General features: G+C 43.0%; 1 protein-coding gene across 1 annotated transcript in view; it reads right to left on the reverse strand.

The window, feature by feature from the left end:
- Nucleotides 1-2034: 2034 nt before the first annotated feature.
- cdh23 (cadherin-related 23) overlaps nucleotides 2035-16227 on the reverse strand; it is a 172409-nt gene continuing 158216 nt past the window's right edge. The window contains exons 44-68 of the mRNA XM_030770929.1: nucleotides 16045-16170; nucleotides 15678-15881; nucleotides 14942-15400; nucleotides 14393-14509; nucleotides 13974-14198; nucleotides 13658-13827; nucleotides 13322-13459; nucleotides 12397-12516; nucleotides 11696-11873; nucleotides 11233-11444; nucleotides 9367-9561; nucleotides 8935-9048; nucleotides 8263-8392; nucleotides 7690-7953; nucleotides 7384-7545; nucleotides 7026-7282; nucleotides 6564-6661; nucleotides 6121-6241; nucleotides 5825-5904; nucleotides 5338-5378; nucleotides 5007-5067; nucleotides 4580-4709; nucleotides 3551-3673; nucleotides 2913-3023; nucleotides 2035-2370 (exon numbers count right to left, since the gene is read on the reverse strand). Of these exons, the coding sequence (XP_030626789.1) occupies nucleotides 2035-2370; nucleotides 2913-3023; nucleotides 3551-3673; nucleotides 4580-4709; nucleotides 5007-5067; nucleotides 5338-5378; nucleotides 5825-5904; nucleotides 6121-6241; nucleotides 6564-6661; nucleotides 7026-7282; nucleotides 7384-7545; nucleotides 7690-7953; nucleotides 8263-8392; nucleotides 8935-9048; nucleotides 9367-9561; nucleotides 11233-11444; nucleotides 11696-11873; nucleotides 12397-12516; nucleotides 13322-13459; nucleotides 13658-13827; nucleotides 13974-14198; nucleotides 14393-14509; nucleotides 14942-15400; nucleotides 15678-15881; nucleotides 16045-16170 (4172 nt within the window). The remainder of the gene's footprint in view (nucleotides 2371-2912; nucleotides 3024-3550; nucleotides 3674-4579; nucleotides 4710-5006; nucleotides 5068-5337; nucleotides 5379-5824; nucleotides 5905-6120; nucleotides 6242-6563; nucleotides 6662-7025; nucleotides 7283-7383; nucleotides 7546-7689; nucleotides 7954-8262; nucleotides 8393-8934; nucleotides 9049-9366; nucleotides 9562-11232; nucleotides 11445-11695; nucleotides 11874-12396; nucleotides 12517-13321; nucleotides 13460-13657; nucleotides 13828-13973; nucleotides 14199-14392; nucleotides 14510-14941; nucleotides 15401-15677; nucleotides 15882-16044; nucleotides 16171-16227) is intronic.

The following is a 16227-nucleotide window of genomic DNA, read 5'->3' on the forward strand; positions in this document are numbered from 1 at the left end:
GTTAGGGACGTCAGTACAGCATCGCTGTGATAACATCTGTACTTAGCAGTTGCAGGTAGTCATATGCGATACGAGCATTAGCAGACTAAATGTTCAAACCCTACTGACGCAGAACTAAAACCATTGACGATAGCGCTGACCCGAGGCGGGCGAGCGAGAGGAAAAAAAAAACTTGTCTGTTGCTGCTTATGTCTGTCAGAGTTCCCCCTAGCCAGCAAAGTACGCTCACACAGGATGTAATATCCTGTCTGCACAGTCCAATAGAGAGAGGAATGCTCCTCCACACACACTCCCCATCAACCCACTGACCCCTAGACGGACACAGTTGCATATTTCTTTTATTGTCACAGATCATCCGACAACATTTCCCAAGGACCTCAGAGCTTGTAACCAGACACACCAATGACAAAAAAATAAAATCTTACAAAAAAGAGAATATAAAAAAATAATTCTAGGAGCACGACATACTCGACAGTTCAACCAACCTCATATATAAAATGAAAATAAATGAATAATTAATAATCTGCTTACCTCTGCACATCCATTTGCGCGCAAAACGTTTTGGTAAGTCAGCTTTTTTTTTTTTTTAGTTTTGAAAAATATCAGCTCTTTTCCTTGCTTTTTTCTTCATTTGTCGACTTCTTTCAACTTATTCCAAAAATTAACATAAACATTTTTATTATCATTATCATTATTTTTTTCTTTTTCTCTCCATCATGGCAGTGTAAGTCAATCTCATCTCAGCTGTACAACCTCCCCCAACGGTCAGGCCTGAAATATTTACTCTCTTTCTTCCTCTGTTTTCTATTCAGCTTTAGGCCACAGAGTCCCCATATGTTGTTGTAACCTACTGTCTGAACATAAGTGCTCCAATTTTATTTGAACTGCCAGTGTTTCTCACAATATTGTCAACTGCTACAGAGATTAATACTTTTAACTGTGGTCCATGAATGACCACAAACACCTGTTGCAATTAGCTCTGCCCAGTAGTTTATTTGCTTAAATATTTTATGACTGAGACAGTGAATGGTCCGCTTGTTCCGTTTCCCCTCATTTTCGTGATGCTGTGATGTAGCAGGAATGGTTAAAACTGAAATTGATTTGTTTAGTTTCAAGAAAGTGAAAGTTAAGAAAGTCTTCATTTCCAGGAACTTGTTTTCAGGTCTTGGCTTCAATGAACAGATTCCAATCAGCTTACAAGAAGTCGAAGGTGTCAACGGGTCAGTGTGTTCATACTGTATGCAACATGTCCTTTTCCTTACCCCAAAAACAGCACGATCACAGTGTAGTTTGCTGTCCACACTCCAACCTTTTATATTTAAAGAAGATCCTCCCAAAGATACCCCCAAATATATTCCTTCTCCCTGATCCCTATCTAAATATGAAATATAACCTAGAGTCCGAGATTTGGCCTTTCACTGATCTGAGTGAGTTTTCTGTGCTTTTCTCTTTTTGTTTCAACTCTTTTCTCTTTTAGTAAGTGTGTGTGTTTGTGTGTGTGTAGGTGTGTGTTTGTAAAAGCAAGGCGCCTACATGTAGTCCTGGCCTTGGGGCACTCAACTCCAATGATGTCAAAAACAAAATAGTTTCTCTTCTCCAAAATCTTTGGATTGGGTCAGTCAGTGTAGCCTGCTTTAAACATCCCAGATGTCTCATGACTTTCTGCCATAACCAATCCTAATTCACCTTTCCAAGTCCCAAACGCTTTGGTTGGTCCTGAAGAAACGAGACTTCTGTGCGTTTGAAATCAGCCAAACCTCCAAACATCTTCACTTCGTCCAAACCCATCTAAGTGTATAGAGGGATCCATCTAACAAGAGTTCCTTTTTATCCTTCAAAATCAAACCAGTCTTCCTGTAACACACACACCAACCACACACTCACACACACATTTCTAACACTCCTGACATCCTCTTCGATGATGTAGCCACTCCTCGTCCGCCCCTGAGGATGAGGATGGTCCATATGAAGAAGGCAAACAGGCCAGGAGTGTGTGTACAGCTCTGTGACTCAGACCAGCGAGGCCTCGGCTAGTCATAACTCTGTGATCTCCAGTGGACTTTCAGACAGGGTATCACTGCCCTTGTTACGGTGCAGAGGTGTAGACTTAGCCGATTCAGTGCGGGCGTTGCGTTCAGCATAGATTCCGCCATCGGCATGCAGGGCTTCCAGCGATCGTGCTAAGGCTCGCTGGTCATCCTCTGGCAGACTGTTTAGGTCAGAGGTCAGGAGCGTGCCCGTGCTACCGTGAACAACGTGGACGCCATCTGGACCTCGCAGTTCGACCGGGAGTTTGTGTTTGAAGCGAAGGGTTCCTCTAGTCACGCCTACACGATCATCATCATCATCATCAAAGTCACTCTGGATCAGCTGGGAATGAAAGGATGAAATGGAAAAGCAAATGAGGGGAGGACAGAGAGACAAAGGAGGGAGGTAGGACAGATGATGTAGAGAGGAAGTACAACGGTAATAGAATGATTAGAAACACATTATGCTCTGGACGATTAACATTTAAAAAAAGAAAAGAAGCTGAACAGAGATGAGTTATCATTCATGATAATTAGCAACATGAGAATCTCCTTAGTGACTGATAGTGAAGAGTCAGCCTGGAAGGATATAGAGAGAGACAGAAAGACAGAGAGAGAGAGAGAAAGTTTACTTCCATAAACACTGAAGGTGAAAGCAGTGAAGGGTAAAAAGAGTGAGACAACCTTTTCCAGAAAAGTGGAGTAAAACAACGATAACAAATCATCAGTGAGAGGGAAAAGTGCGCAGTGAGAAAGGGGTGCTAGTGCTTTGGCTCAGGTGTCCAAAAGAGGCTCAGCAGTCAGTCAGTGAGGGAGGAAGAGAAGGAGGAGGAGGAAGAGGCAATGCCAAAGCTGTAGCAGGATTACAAGTCTCACGTCTCCCACCTCTGTGACTGAGGACTGGTCGCCATGGCTGGTTGACTTGGTAACCAGTCGGGCAGCAAAAAGCTTTTTGAGTCGAAGATAATCGTCCAGCACCACCTTAAGCAGTGAGCCCTGATTGGACAGCAGTGTTGATAACACATAAAACTAAAACACAATGGCAATATATTCAAACCCTTACTGAGTCTCACCTGCTCACTAATATGATATCATCAGAAAAATATCATTATCCAATTATTATAAAAGTTATTGGCAAAACACCCAACTACTTTTCAGTATGGCTGAAAAATGACCTCACATGATGGTTGCCATGCGTTTAAAAAATCCCAACAATAATAAATTGTTTGTCTAAGCGCAGTTTTCAGTTTCAGTTCACACCTTACCCCATGGCACCAGATCAGAACATGTTACATTCCCTGGTGTATCATAGACTGATACAGTTATTACTGTCCTGGGCTCAGTTATATGAGTAGTGAGAGAGTCAACTGATCAGTAAATCAGTCATACATAAAACCAGATGGTGAAAGGTCTTGCAGGTGTAACGTGACTCCTCATACTGGATGACTTTATAGATAAAGGCATGTCTTCGGTTAGTGAGTGAATTTTACGGTGATTTTGCTGTGAAAAGGTTTCGCTCTCACCTTAATTGGTCCTTCTCTCATTATCTGACCCAATTTGGCAATGTTGTCATATTCCTGGATCGCCGCACGTAGGTAACGGTCATCCTCTGGTTTAGAGGCCTGAGGTTCACGACCAAATGTACCCTGGACATACAGAGTTCATCCAAGTTAATAATGAAAATGTATATTTTTATCTCCTCAATGTGTTCTAGAGTGCTCTAGTGTATTTTCTAGTGCAGTTTCTGTGCGGTATCACAACAAAGAAATCTTTTTTTTAATCAAACCATTACTTTATAGAACCTCTTATACATGATTTTAGATGAACTGCACGGTTCATGCAGAAAAAAACAACATCATAGCAATTTAACACCAACATCAGTAATTTATGCATTCCCATAGTAATAGTGACATTTTAATGTTTAATGTTCATAAAAGGGAGTTTAACAACTAAACTTTAACAGATAATACATGTGAAGACTGTACCATAGGTCTTTGCGTTCATATGGTTTTTGTTTATGTGTGCTGTTAGGTTGTTTGTTTAGGTATATGAGTGTTTTTATGGGTTTTGTTTATGTGTGCTGTTAGGTTGTTTGCTTACATATATGAGTGTTCGTATGGTTTTTGTTTATGTGTGCTGTTAGGTTGTTTGCTTACATATATGAGTGTTTGTATGTGTTTTGTTTATGTGTGCTATTAAGTTATTTGCCTTGGTATACGAGTGTTTGCATGGGTTTTGTTAATGTGTGCTGTTAGGTTGTTTGCTTACGTATATGAGCGTTCATATGGGTTTTGTTAATGTGTGCTGTTAGGTTGTTTGCTTACGTATATGAGCGTTCATATGGGTTTTGTTAATGTGTGCTGTTAGGTTGTTTGCTTACGTATATGAGCATTCATATGGGTTTTGTTAATGCGTGCTGTTAGGTTGTTTGCTTACGTATATGAGCGTTCATATGGGTTTTCTTTATGTGTGCTGTTAGGTTGCTTGCTTACGTATATGAGCGTTCATATGGGTTTTGTTTATGTGTGCTGTTAGGTTGCTTGCATGATTACATGAGTGCGTGCAGGGCTGTTCCACAGGTCTGTGATGTCACTGAGGTTTTCAGGTAGGTCATCCTCATGCTCTGCCTGGGCAGCCAACTCCAGATTCCTACAGAACGGATCTAACCACACAGGGTTCGCTCTGCACGTGTGTGTACAGAAACATTCAAACACACACATGCAACACACATAAGCATACACACACGCACACACACACACACACACACACACACACACACACACACACACACACACACACACACACAATATTACAGGAATGTTAAAATACAGAGTTACAGACTTGTGGGAGTATTTTCATAAAGAGTGTTTACAGTTGGCTATCTCTTAGCTGTTGGCTACTTTATTTGCCTTTTGAAAAAGTATGCATGAATTCTGAGCGCGTCACAAGAAACCTCAGGCATATTTTAATGTGTCTCACCCTTCAAAGGAGTATTTGTTAGTGTTGGGCATATCCAGGATGTCCATGAGACCTTGATTCCCTACGTAAGAGAGAGGAAGAGAAGAGATGTGATATGCATGTAAAGAGACCAGACAAACACGTACACACACACACACGTATGCCTGCTTCCTGTTCATTAATGCATACGTCACAGATGGTCAGATGGCCAAATAGATAGAGGATAGGCAGATAGAGGACAGACAGACAGACAGATAAATAGATAGAGGATAGACAGACAGACAGGGAGACGGACGGACAGACAGATAGATCTTACATAGTCTCTATGGAACAGCGGGTTCCCATATCTCACCTGTAGAACCAGCGACAATGGCTTTCAGCTTTCTCTTGTGTCTGTCTCATAAACACACACACACACACACACACACACAGAAGAATGCTTTTGAGTGACGTGTGTGTATGTATGAAAGCACTAAGCAACTGGAGCAGTGTGAATCATGAGTGACTACTGGGTCATAACTATGAGAAACACTACAGAGTGATGCAGGAGTCCTGTTACTCTACTTCACTCTGAGTATCACTGAAATCAAAATGAAGTTTCAATCACATCTCAGCTGTATGTTAAAATTGTCTTCCAAACTGAAAGATTACATGGGTTACATCATTGTAATATCGTACAAACCAACTGGAAATAAAAAACTCTGTTCACACTTGTATCATCCCCACCAACATCTATAACAATAATAATAATAATAATAATAATAATAATAATAATAATAATAATAATAATAATAATAATAATAATAAAATAGATGCGTGAGATAATTAATGTGTCTTACACTGTGCGGTAATACCAGTTCATGAAAATGAAAAGCATGGCGGCCAGGAAGAGCAGCACAGCCAGGATAATAATGGCCATCTGAGGAGACATCACCACTCATCAAACATCTCTGATATAGAGTAAATACATACAAATACAATATATACAGGACATTACACTAATCATATCTGCCAAGCACATATAACCACACATAAATATCAATTATATATGATAGGCTTAACACCAGACTTGGCAGTTACAGATGATAAGCATGACAGCACACACACACACACACACACACACACACACACTTACCTGCAGGGTGGTGAGGTCATCGGGTGCGCGGCCGCTCACGGCTGGTTGGACGTCCAGGATGTTGTAATTACGGAACAGATTTCTCAACTGTTCTTTATTCTCATCAATCATCTGGATCACCCTAATATTTACAAAAAACAAACACACACAAACAATTAATGATCTAACCAAGATTCATAATCAGAACCATCAGAACCGAGCATGTCAAACAGGGAGCAATACATAAAACAAATGTAGGAGAGGAAATCAGGCATGAATAATAGATTTCTGGTCCCACGTCAGTCATTTGAATCAGTTTGTCAATCATACACATACACACACACACACACACACACGCACACGCACACGCGCACGCACGCACACACACACACACACACACACACACACACACACACATAGACACACACACACACACATGGTTAAAAGCATCTGTCCTCACTCACCTCTCTACGTCCAGAATGCGATTGGTCTGTTTATTGACGACGTGGATGAGTACATCGGTCTGGGCAAAGTTAACCCGGCCTTTCTTATCCACATGGAACTGACAGTGAGGAGGGAGAAAAGGTTCATTATCACAGTCTACAGAGCTGGTTCACATGTACTGAGACACCCAAAACAAAAACACACCGTGTCTCATCCATATCTGAGCTAATATGAATTACATGTTAGTTAGGCACACACACATACACACACACACACACACACACACACACACACACATACACACACACACACACACACACACACACACACACACACGCACGCACACACACGCACACACACACACACGCACACACACGCACACACACAAATAAACTGAGGTGGTTGCAGGAGATATTTATAGATGCTGATCTGTCTAGTGTTTAGTGCTTGGTCACTAAAGTCCATTACTCTCTCTCTTATACCTGTACATCGTCAGTGTTAACGATGGCTCCAGTGATGTTGGACAGCAGATTGACAAACTCTTCCTGGAAAAGCCGGACGCGTTCTGGTATCTCGTTTATGACTATCTTCACTCTTTGGTCATCTCTCAGGATGTAAATGCCAACCATAGCAACATCACTGTGACCCGCAAGATCACGCGCCAACACCTCCACCACAAAATAGCCCGGGTCATAGGCCGTGAACAGGTCAAAGGTCCGGATAATTCCATCTGTTTCCCCTATACATCAAAGAATAGAATAGAATAGAACAGAATAAAATCTCGGTGTTCCTTAAGACAAAAAGTCAGCCTAACACATAAGGAAAAGAAAGTTAACGGACCAATGATGAAAACATTTCCGATGTCCTCGGAGTCGTTGGACTGGAGTTTGATGTAGCGGATGGACAGAATGTGGTAGAGAACTAAACTATTGTTGCCAATGTCATTATCAATGGCCTGTACCCTGATCAGATCTGAGCCTACTTTCGCATCTGCTGCTACACCTGGAAGGGACAGAGCAACAGAGAGAGAGAGAGAGAGAGAGAGAGAGAGAGAGAGAGAGAGAAGAGAACAACAAGGTTAGCCACGCATAGGCATGTAAGATGCAAGCTCACAAACACACACACACACATGTGCGCACTCTCTACCTGCTGTGTACTCCAGTTTAGTGAATCGTGGTGGTTGGTCGTTAATATCCTCCAGATAGATACGGACTTCCTGTAGTGTGGGGTCATGGCTGGGGTCAAGAGCCCAAGCTCGGTTTGACTTTTGGCTTCTGGGAAGCGACCAGTTCCGATTACTAGAAGCTTTTATGATGATGGAGTAAATCGGAATTTCCTCACGATCTAAATCTTTCCTCACTCGTAAAACACCAGCAGTGCTTAGGCCAAAATTCCCCTCAGTGTCTCCCCCTGTGGGACAGAAACAGTATTAACGATAGATGTGACCTCTCCTCCACATACATAACCCCTCCCTCCTCAAATTCAACAGAAACTGAGTCATGTAAAGCAGAACTACACTTCCTTGCAATTACTGCAATGTGTGCTTTATTGAATCATGTACTGGTTAGGCAACCTTGCTAGTTCCTCCAGCAATGGTGCAACACATTTTGAAATGGATGAATCAGAAAATGGTGAAGCAATGTCTAAACGTGCATGTGTGTGTGTGTGTGTGCGTGCGTGCGTGTGCGTGTGCGTGTGTGTGTGTGTGTGTGACCTGACCTGCGATGAAGTAGTACACCACTGCATTGGAGCCCTCATCAGCGTCCACTGCTCCGGTCACATTCCCTACCACAGTGCCTGGAGCGGAGTGTTCTGGGACAGACAGGGACTGGTAGGGCAGACTGCCTCTCTAAAACACGCACACACACACGTACAAGAGGCAGACAAACACACATATGTGAGATGCCATGCAGACATCCACACACATGTACACACAAGCAAAGACACATAGAGGAATCAGACAGATGCATATGTGTGAGAAATTGTGCACTTTTCTAAAGATAAAAGACAACACCATGTCCACCAGTACACACACACGCACGCACAAACACGCACACACAATGCATTAAAAGTTAAAAATAAATTAACATTGAAATAAAATCATTATTTCTGAAAATATTTTCAGAAGAAATATTGCATTCCTCAGTGATAATCAAACATACAGAGACAGGGATGGAAACATGGTAAAAACAAACGTATCACTTTCATTTAGTGTAATAGAGGCGAATATACTGGCACGATTTGATCAGGATGTGCCTGTTACCTGTGTTGCAATCTCCATTGTCCTTGATCACATGTACTTCTACAGTGCGTACACACACACACAGACACACACACACACACACAGAAACAAGCACGCACACACACACACACACAGACAGAGTCACTCACCGGCGGCTTGAGGAATACGGGTTCATTATCATCGATGTCAGACAGGGCGACCTGTAACGGCTGGGTGGTCTCATAGGGTACTGGCTGACCCAGGTCATAAGCCACCACGATCAGCTACATACACACACACACACACACACCAACCCACATTAGCTTCACCCTCCCACTTGCAAAGCATGAGGCGTGAGAATTAACCATTATCAGTGGTTCAAAATGTTCAAGAACGATGTTCTAAATGTAAGGTTAAAAATGTTCAACTACACTGATGTCACTCAAAATGAAACATATGAGACAGGAAAACTGTACTAAACTCTGAAGTCAAACATGTGGCTTGTGTCTGATGAACACTTACTGGCAATGTGTGTCAAAACAGCTCTTACATCACAAACCCAACTCAGTGTGTGAATTCCAGTATGTAGTGATCTGACTCACGCTGTGGAGGGCCTGTTTCTCTCTGTCCAGTTTGACAGCTGTGGTGATGACTCCAGTCAGTGGGTCAATGTGGAAGTTCTCCCAGTCTCGGTTCCCGGCGCCGGTCTGCAGGAACCCATACCGGACTTCTCCATTAACGCCTTCGTCTTCATCTGTGGCAAACACTTCGTACACCACCAGTCCTGGAGGCTGTTCCTATCACGACGTTAACATCAGCATCACAACTCACCTTATGAGCGACAGAATGAAACTCTTCCTTCTCCAACTCAAACATCACAGACCCTTCCATTCTTCTTCAGCAAAGCTCTGTGCCTGGACCCAGAGGGTTGTTGGTTCAAAGCCCTGAGATCAAACCTAAGAATACTGACTTAGTACTAGAGGTTGAGTCTTTCTCAAATGTTTCCGCTATACTCGCGGTTGCGGTCATTTAACAAGGCTCTTAACCCCAAGTTTCTCCAAAAGCCCTGTGCTATTTGTCTCCCACCCCTCTCCTTTCATCACAGCCCAGTCAAGCGTGCCCAGTGGCTGCTCTGTGCCTGAATAAATGTTACAAACACGTACATGTGTGTGACCAATCAAGTGGTTTTCATCTGTTGAGATGATCCCATACATTGTCAAAACATTGTCAACTCAGCACTCTCATAATACATAGAAGCCTTGATATGAGAGATATAGCTGTATGCTATGTATCATAATTATCTAGACCACTGGTCTGTGCAGCATATCTTTCTTCATATTTTCATTCATTATTTTTGAGGAAATTCTCAGCCAGAGAAACTTATAAAAAAATACATACAGTTAGTAGGTAAATGAACAAAATGGCATGTTTAGAATAACACAAGCTAAAGCCATGTTACAAGTGTTATAAAGTCACGTGAAGTTGACATAACACAACCAGTTTCATTCATAAGAGCTTTTGAAGAGCTTTGAAGATTATAACACGTTCATTTATGTAAGCTATGGTTCTGGATAATCTAATTCTAGAAATTTCTCTAGAGACAGTATAGTTCTGGATGACTGTGATCTACTAGTTCCCCACAAAAATGACAACTAGCTCACAAGCAGGCAAACATTTCTCTTCTCCATAAATATTGTAAAGATGGTTTGATCAGAGATAAATTTTCACTGAAGTGTGTTGACATGCCATACGGGTGAGTAGCAATGTTTCTGATCCAAGGTGGAGGCAATGGAAGCCAATTTTACCTAACCGTACCTTTATTTAAAAGGGTTTTGGGATGAGACTTGGGTCTGTGTGTTGTTAAAATAACCTCCTTCAGTGACGAAACTTCTCATGAATGTGGTTGTTTAATCTGTTTCTTATCAGCATGCCTACACCTACTCGGGCACGTAAGCACACAGAAACCACCAGACACTGACAGTGCTACTGTAAAACTTATGCTGGCATGCACGCACACACACACACACACACACACACACACACACACACACACACACTCACATACACACAAATAAACCGAGATGGTAAAGCAGGAGATATTTATAGATGCTGATCTGTCTAGTGTTTCATTAGCAGCTTTTGTGCAGCTTGGGCAGGGACTGTTTTGTGAAGATGTGCTAATCTTTCTAAGAAAGAACCTTTGTCTGGTTTCATAGAGATGCATCGTCTTAACCATCTAGTGAGCAGTGACACTACATATGATAAAACAGGACACACTTGAAAAACACATACACAAACTCACTTGCATATGCCCACAAAAATATAAGCACAAACACTCACGACTGCACACACATACACACATATACACCCCCCTCTCATATATCTTCTCAAGCACACCTCACACAAATGCACAAAAACACTCTTGTGTAATCAGACACACATTCACACCCACACACACTGACACTAACCTCCAATATATGCATGATTGTGCCGTTGGCAGGCCGGACAAAAACAGGTCTGTTGTCATTGACGTCGATGACAGTGATGTGGAGACTGGCTGTTCCCCACAGGGGAGGCCTGCCATGATCAGTGGCCACGATGGTCAGATTAAAACGCTCAAACGACTGCAGCAAACGCACGGAGCGCACCAAACCCGTGTCTGCATCCAGAGAAAATGCATCTAAGAGAGACAGAAGACAGAGAGAGCGATAGAGAGAGAGAGAGACAGAGAGCAAGGCAGAGAGAGCGATAGAGAGAGACAGAAGACAGAGAGAGAGATAGAGAGAAAGAGAGGGAGACACAGAGAGAAGGAGAAGTAAGCAGGTGGAGTGAAGCACAAAAGGAACAGAGATGAAACTGACAGAGGCGCTCGTGTGTTTCTGAATGAATGCCATTTTGCTGTGTGTGTGTGTGTGTATGTGTGTGTGTTACCTGCCCCAGGGCCCTGCAGGCTGTAGGTGAGCAAAGCGTTCTCGCCCTCATCCAGATCCGTAGCTGTCAGTGTGATCACAGACGTTCCACTCGGTTCATTCTCAAACACACTTGTGCTAAACACACGCTCAGAGAACCGTGGACGAAAATCATTCACGTCCAGAACGGTTATCAGAACCTGAGAGATGAACACAGTGAAGAGCAAGTTGAACTGGGTTAAACTATACTGGGCTCCAGTTAATGCTTCACAATCAATAAAAACTGGGACCAAATCTCCACAGGTTATGGTGATGTTGACAGAATTCAGCTGGGCAAGTGAGGGTAATCTGACTTCTGTCACACACATGCCACAGCAAGCCTCACTTGCTTTTCAAATTTTCCTTTCACATTCTGTTTTCTCTCAATCAAAATGAAAAGAGGAAGGGAAAAGTTCACAGAGGTCATCTCATTACTCAGTCAGCATATTTACACCTCCCTATTTAGTCCCTAACTCTCAGAATTGTCACACGCTGTCTACACACTGCTAACTGTGGTTACCCTACAGAAACACAAATATCAAAACTCACACGCATTCCTTCATGGACTCCCCCATCAACAGGTGCCAGGGGTGACCACAGAATGCTCATATTCCATCGCATTAACCTACATGAAATTTTTATTAAGGGATTTCCCCTGTCCCACACACACACACACACAGTCACCTGCACAGAGTTCTCTCGGCGGTTGTTGGGGCTTCCCCCAGGGTTGTCACGGGCGATGGCAGTGAGTGTGTAATGGTCTTTCGTCTCTCGGTCCAGAGGGGACAGAATGTAAATATCGCCCTAAGAGAAACAAACATAGAGACGCATTACGTGGGCGTGTGTCTGGGTATGAGTATGAGGGATGGAGGGGGCTGATTTATTGTGAAACTGTTCAACCTCCAATGCAAACATACTGAATATCTTCAAATTGTGGGCTGAATAAAATTACAAAAAAAAAAACCCCGATCTTCTTACCACTTGTGATATTGGAGTACAGTGTTAAAAACAAAAGTTTGTTCACAAAAATGATGTTGTACTTCCACATGTACAGGCTGTCTGTGACTTACGACATGGTTCTGCCCCGATGGCTCCATTGTAAGTCAGTCCCGTTGTAGGTCAGAAATTCCATTAAATTATATGAATCATGCCCAAGACCAGCCACCCATATACACTGAGACCCAATCAACCACAACTATGGCACTATGACCGACCGATCTTATAAGACAGCAGACGGGGTGCTCCCCATTAGACACTATGACCAAACTACAATAAAAAACAGTCACTAGTCAGAAGAGATTAACAAGCTGGCCGTCGTTAAGTCCAAGTGGTAGTAAGTCGCACGTGTTGTAAATCAACAACAACCTGAACTCCCATCATACTTACATAAATACATGCTATAAAGACAGCTAATATAATTATTCTTCTTATCTCAGATTTTCTTTTTAATGAAAAAAACCCAACATGTTCCCAATGTGTACGCACTTAAATATTTTCAGAAATGTCTCCATGCATATATATGGTGTGCAGCATAAACCATTTCTGCTGCAGTCTCTTAGACACACACTATCTATCTATCTATCTCTCTCTCTCTTCATCCCTCTCTCACCGTGGATGGGGTGATGCCAAACTTGCCCTCTCCGTCCACCAGGCTGTATTCAATCACAGAGAACAATCCGGAATCAGCGTCTGTAGCACTTACTCGCACTATTATTGTACCCAAAGCAATGTCCTCAAACACAGGTTTCTGGGAATGGGAGAGAGAGAGAGGGAGAGAGAGAGAGAGAGAGAGAGAGAGAGAGAGAGAGAGGGAGAGAGAGAGAGAGAAAGGGAGAGAGAAAGAGAGAGAGAGAACACAATGAGAATAGGATAAATTACCTCTTCAAAATATACGAGAAATTCTTATAGACATGTCACACTAGTTCACAAGTTGTCTCTCTCTTACCTGGTATGACGGTTGTGTAAATATGGGGTTGTTGTCGTTTACGTCTACAATGCGAAGGTAAACAGGAAGCTCAGCAAAGCGCGGTGGGCTGCCATGGTCCTGAGCACGCACAGTGAAGTTCAGCCACTGCACCTGTTCAAAATCCACTGTCCGATTGGCCACAATCTTCCCTACACACACACACACACACGCACACACATCACAGTGTGAGTCATCCTACAATTCCGTTTGTACATGAAGTTGTGCATGTGCATATGTGTGTGTGCATGTGTGTATGTGCGCGTGTTTGTGTGTGTGTATGTGTGTGTGTGTGTACCTGTAGAGGGGTCCTCTAAGCGAACATAGTCTCCCCTGGGCAGGTGTAGGAGCTGGTATATGACCTGTCCATTTGGGCCTTTATCGGGGTCTACAGCTGACACTGAGAGCAAGGTCGTACCAGGCTGAGCGCCTTCCAGAATCTTCTCTGAGAAATTGGCCACTCCAAATGGTCGGAAACGTGGCGCATTATCGTTCACATCTAACACATTAACAGTCAGTTTGGCTGTAGCAGAGAAAGGAAAGAACAGATTAACATGGAGAAATTAAGATACGCAAGTGATCACAGAGGAAAGACAGGAAATGGAAGATAGATAGACAAACACAATGATTCTCTGAAGTCATTTCACTGCTTTTAGAGAATGAGAGAGAGAGAGGGAGAGAGAGAGAGAGAGAGAAAGAGATTTCTTTTGTTCTTACCATTGGGCACACTGACTGACTGATGAATGACATCACTGGCATTGTCATGAACGGACACAATGATCTCGAATGTGGCGACTAGTTCTCTGTTCAATGGGTTCCTTACAAACACAGCACCTGAGAGCGCACACACACACACACACACACACACACACACACACACACACACACACACACACACACACAATATATTTTTAGAAAATCCTTGTCCAGTTACTTTTGTTCCACAGCTTTTCTCTCTCAGAACTGTCACTCCTCTTGAGCAGTTTTGTGGCTAAAAGACACATTAGCAATTCACTATGAGTGAACATTAATTAAAAAAAAAATTATAATAAAGTGAGTGACAGTTTACATAAATTACAATCCATGACTTGAGCATGCATGACAGATTAAATAAAGATGGAGGATAAAAGTAAAGAATTCCCCATTTCGAAAAAAATACTGTTTTATTAACTATTAATTCTTAGTAGTATTTTATTATTCTTAATATGCAAATTTCTCCTAGGCTGTTGTCACTTTTGACCTTGTTTGACCTTTGTTTTACCTCACCTGTGTGGAAATCGATCCCAAAAGACTCCTGCAGTCCATCCACAGGATTATTTCCATCATCCTTTGCCTCCACAGAAATAATGTAATACTCCAGACGTGGTCGTAGATCTGGGTCCTCCGCTGTCAGTGTTGCCACGACAACTCCAGGGGGCGTGGACTCATTGACATTTATGGTCTGTACAGGCTCCAGGAAGCGAGGTCGTGAATCATTCACGTCGTCAAGGACAACGGACAGAGTTGCTGTACCTGACAGAGGGGGTGTACCCCGGTCAGTTGCCACAACAACGAGACGGTAAGAGGGACGTTCCTCACGGTCAAGAGTGGCGTTGCCAACCAGCACTGCGCCCGAGAGAGAGTCAACGACAAACCGGTCCTGAGCTCCGCCCTCCAAACGATACAGCAGCCAACCGTTAGAGCCGGAGTCCGCATCAGTCGCTGAGAGCTGGGTTACCACCACTCCTACAACACACAAACACACGCACGCACAGACAGACACATACGTATACAGATATATACACACAGACATATATACAAACACATATATATATATACACACACAGATTTACACACACAGATATATACAAAGACATATACTCCCACACACACTTACACACACACTCGCACATGCTCACACACACACACACACACACACACACACACACACACAGATACATACACATGGACAGATACACACACACACACCCAAACACACACACACACACACGCACACACTGACCCGTGGGGCTGTTCTCAGGCAGGTGGACGGTAAAGCTGGGTGGGTTGAACACTGGAGGATTGTCATTTTGATCCAGTATAGTAATACTCAGAGGAACACTACTATTCAAACCTCCAATGTCTTCTCCAACCAAAAACAGCTCCACCCGTGGCTCAGAAAAGGCCTCCCTATCTAATACTGCACCGCGACGCACAGACACCACCCCTGCAGAGAGAGAGAGAGAGAGAGAGAGAGAGAGAGAGATGAAACAGGGTAACACACACTGCCAACAAAATGTACAGTGTTACAAACCTCGCCTTACCTTTGTACAATGTAGCATCATTTGTGAAAATGGGATTTTTATTGGTGAATAACAGGTGTCACAAACCTGTTAGTGCATCTACAGTGAAGAGATCCACTCTGGAGCCCAGCAAACGATACCTCACTACTGCATTCTGCCCTAGGTCCTTGTCTACAGCCAAAACAGGCCCATTCAGAACCAACACGGAAGTGCCTGAGAGAGACAGACAGACACAGAGTCACAGAGGGAGGGAACAGCAATATTAATCAC

The sequence above is a fragment of the Chanos chanos genome, chromosome 4 (genome assembly GCF_902362185.1).
Source record: "Chanos chanos chromosome 4, fChaCha1.1, whole genome shotgun sequence".
Taxonomy (NCBI): Eukaryota; Metazoa; Chordata; class Actinopteri; order Gonorynchiformes; family Chanidae; genus Chanos; species Chanos chanos.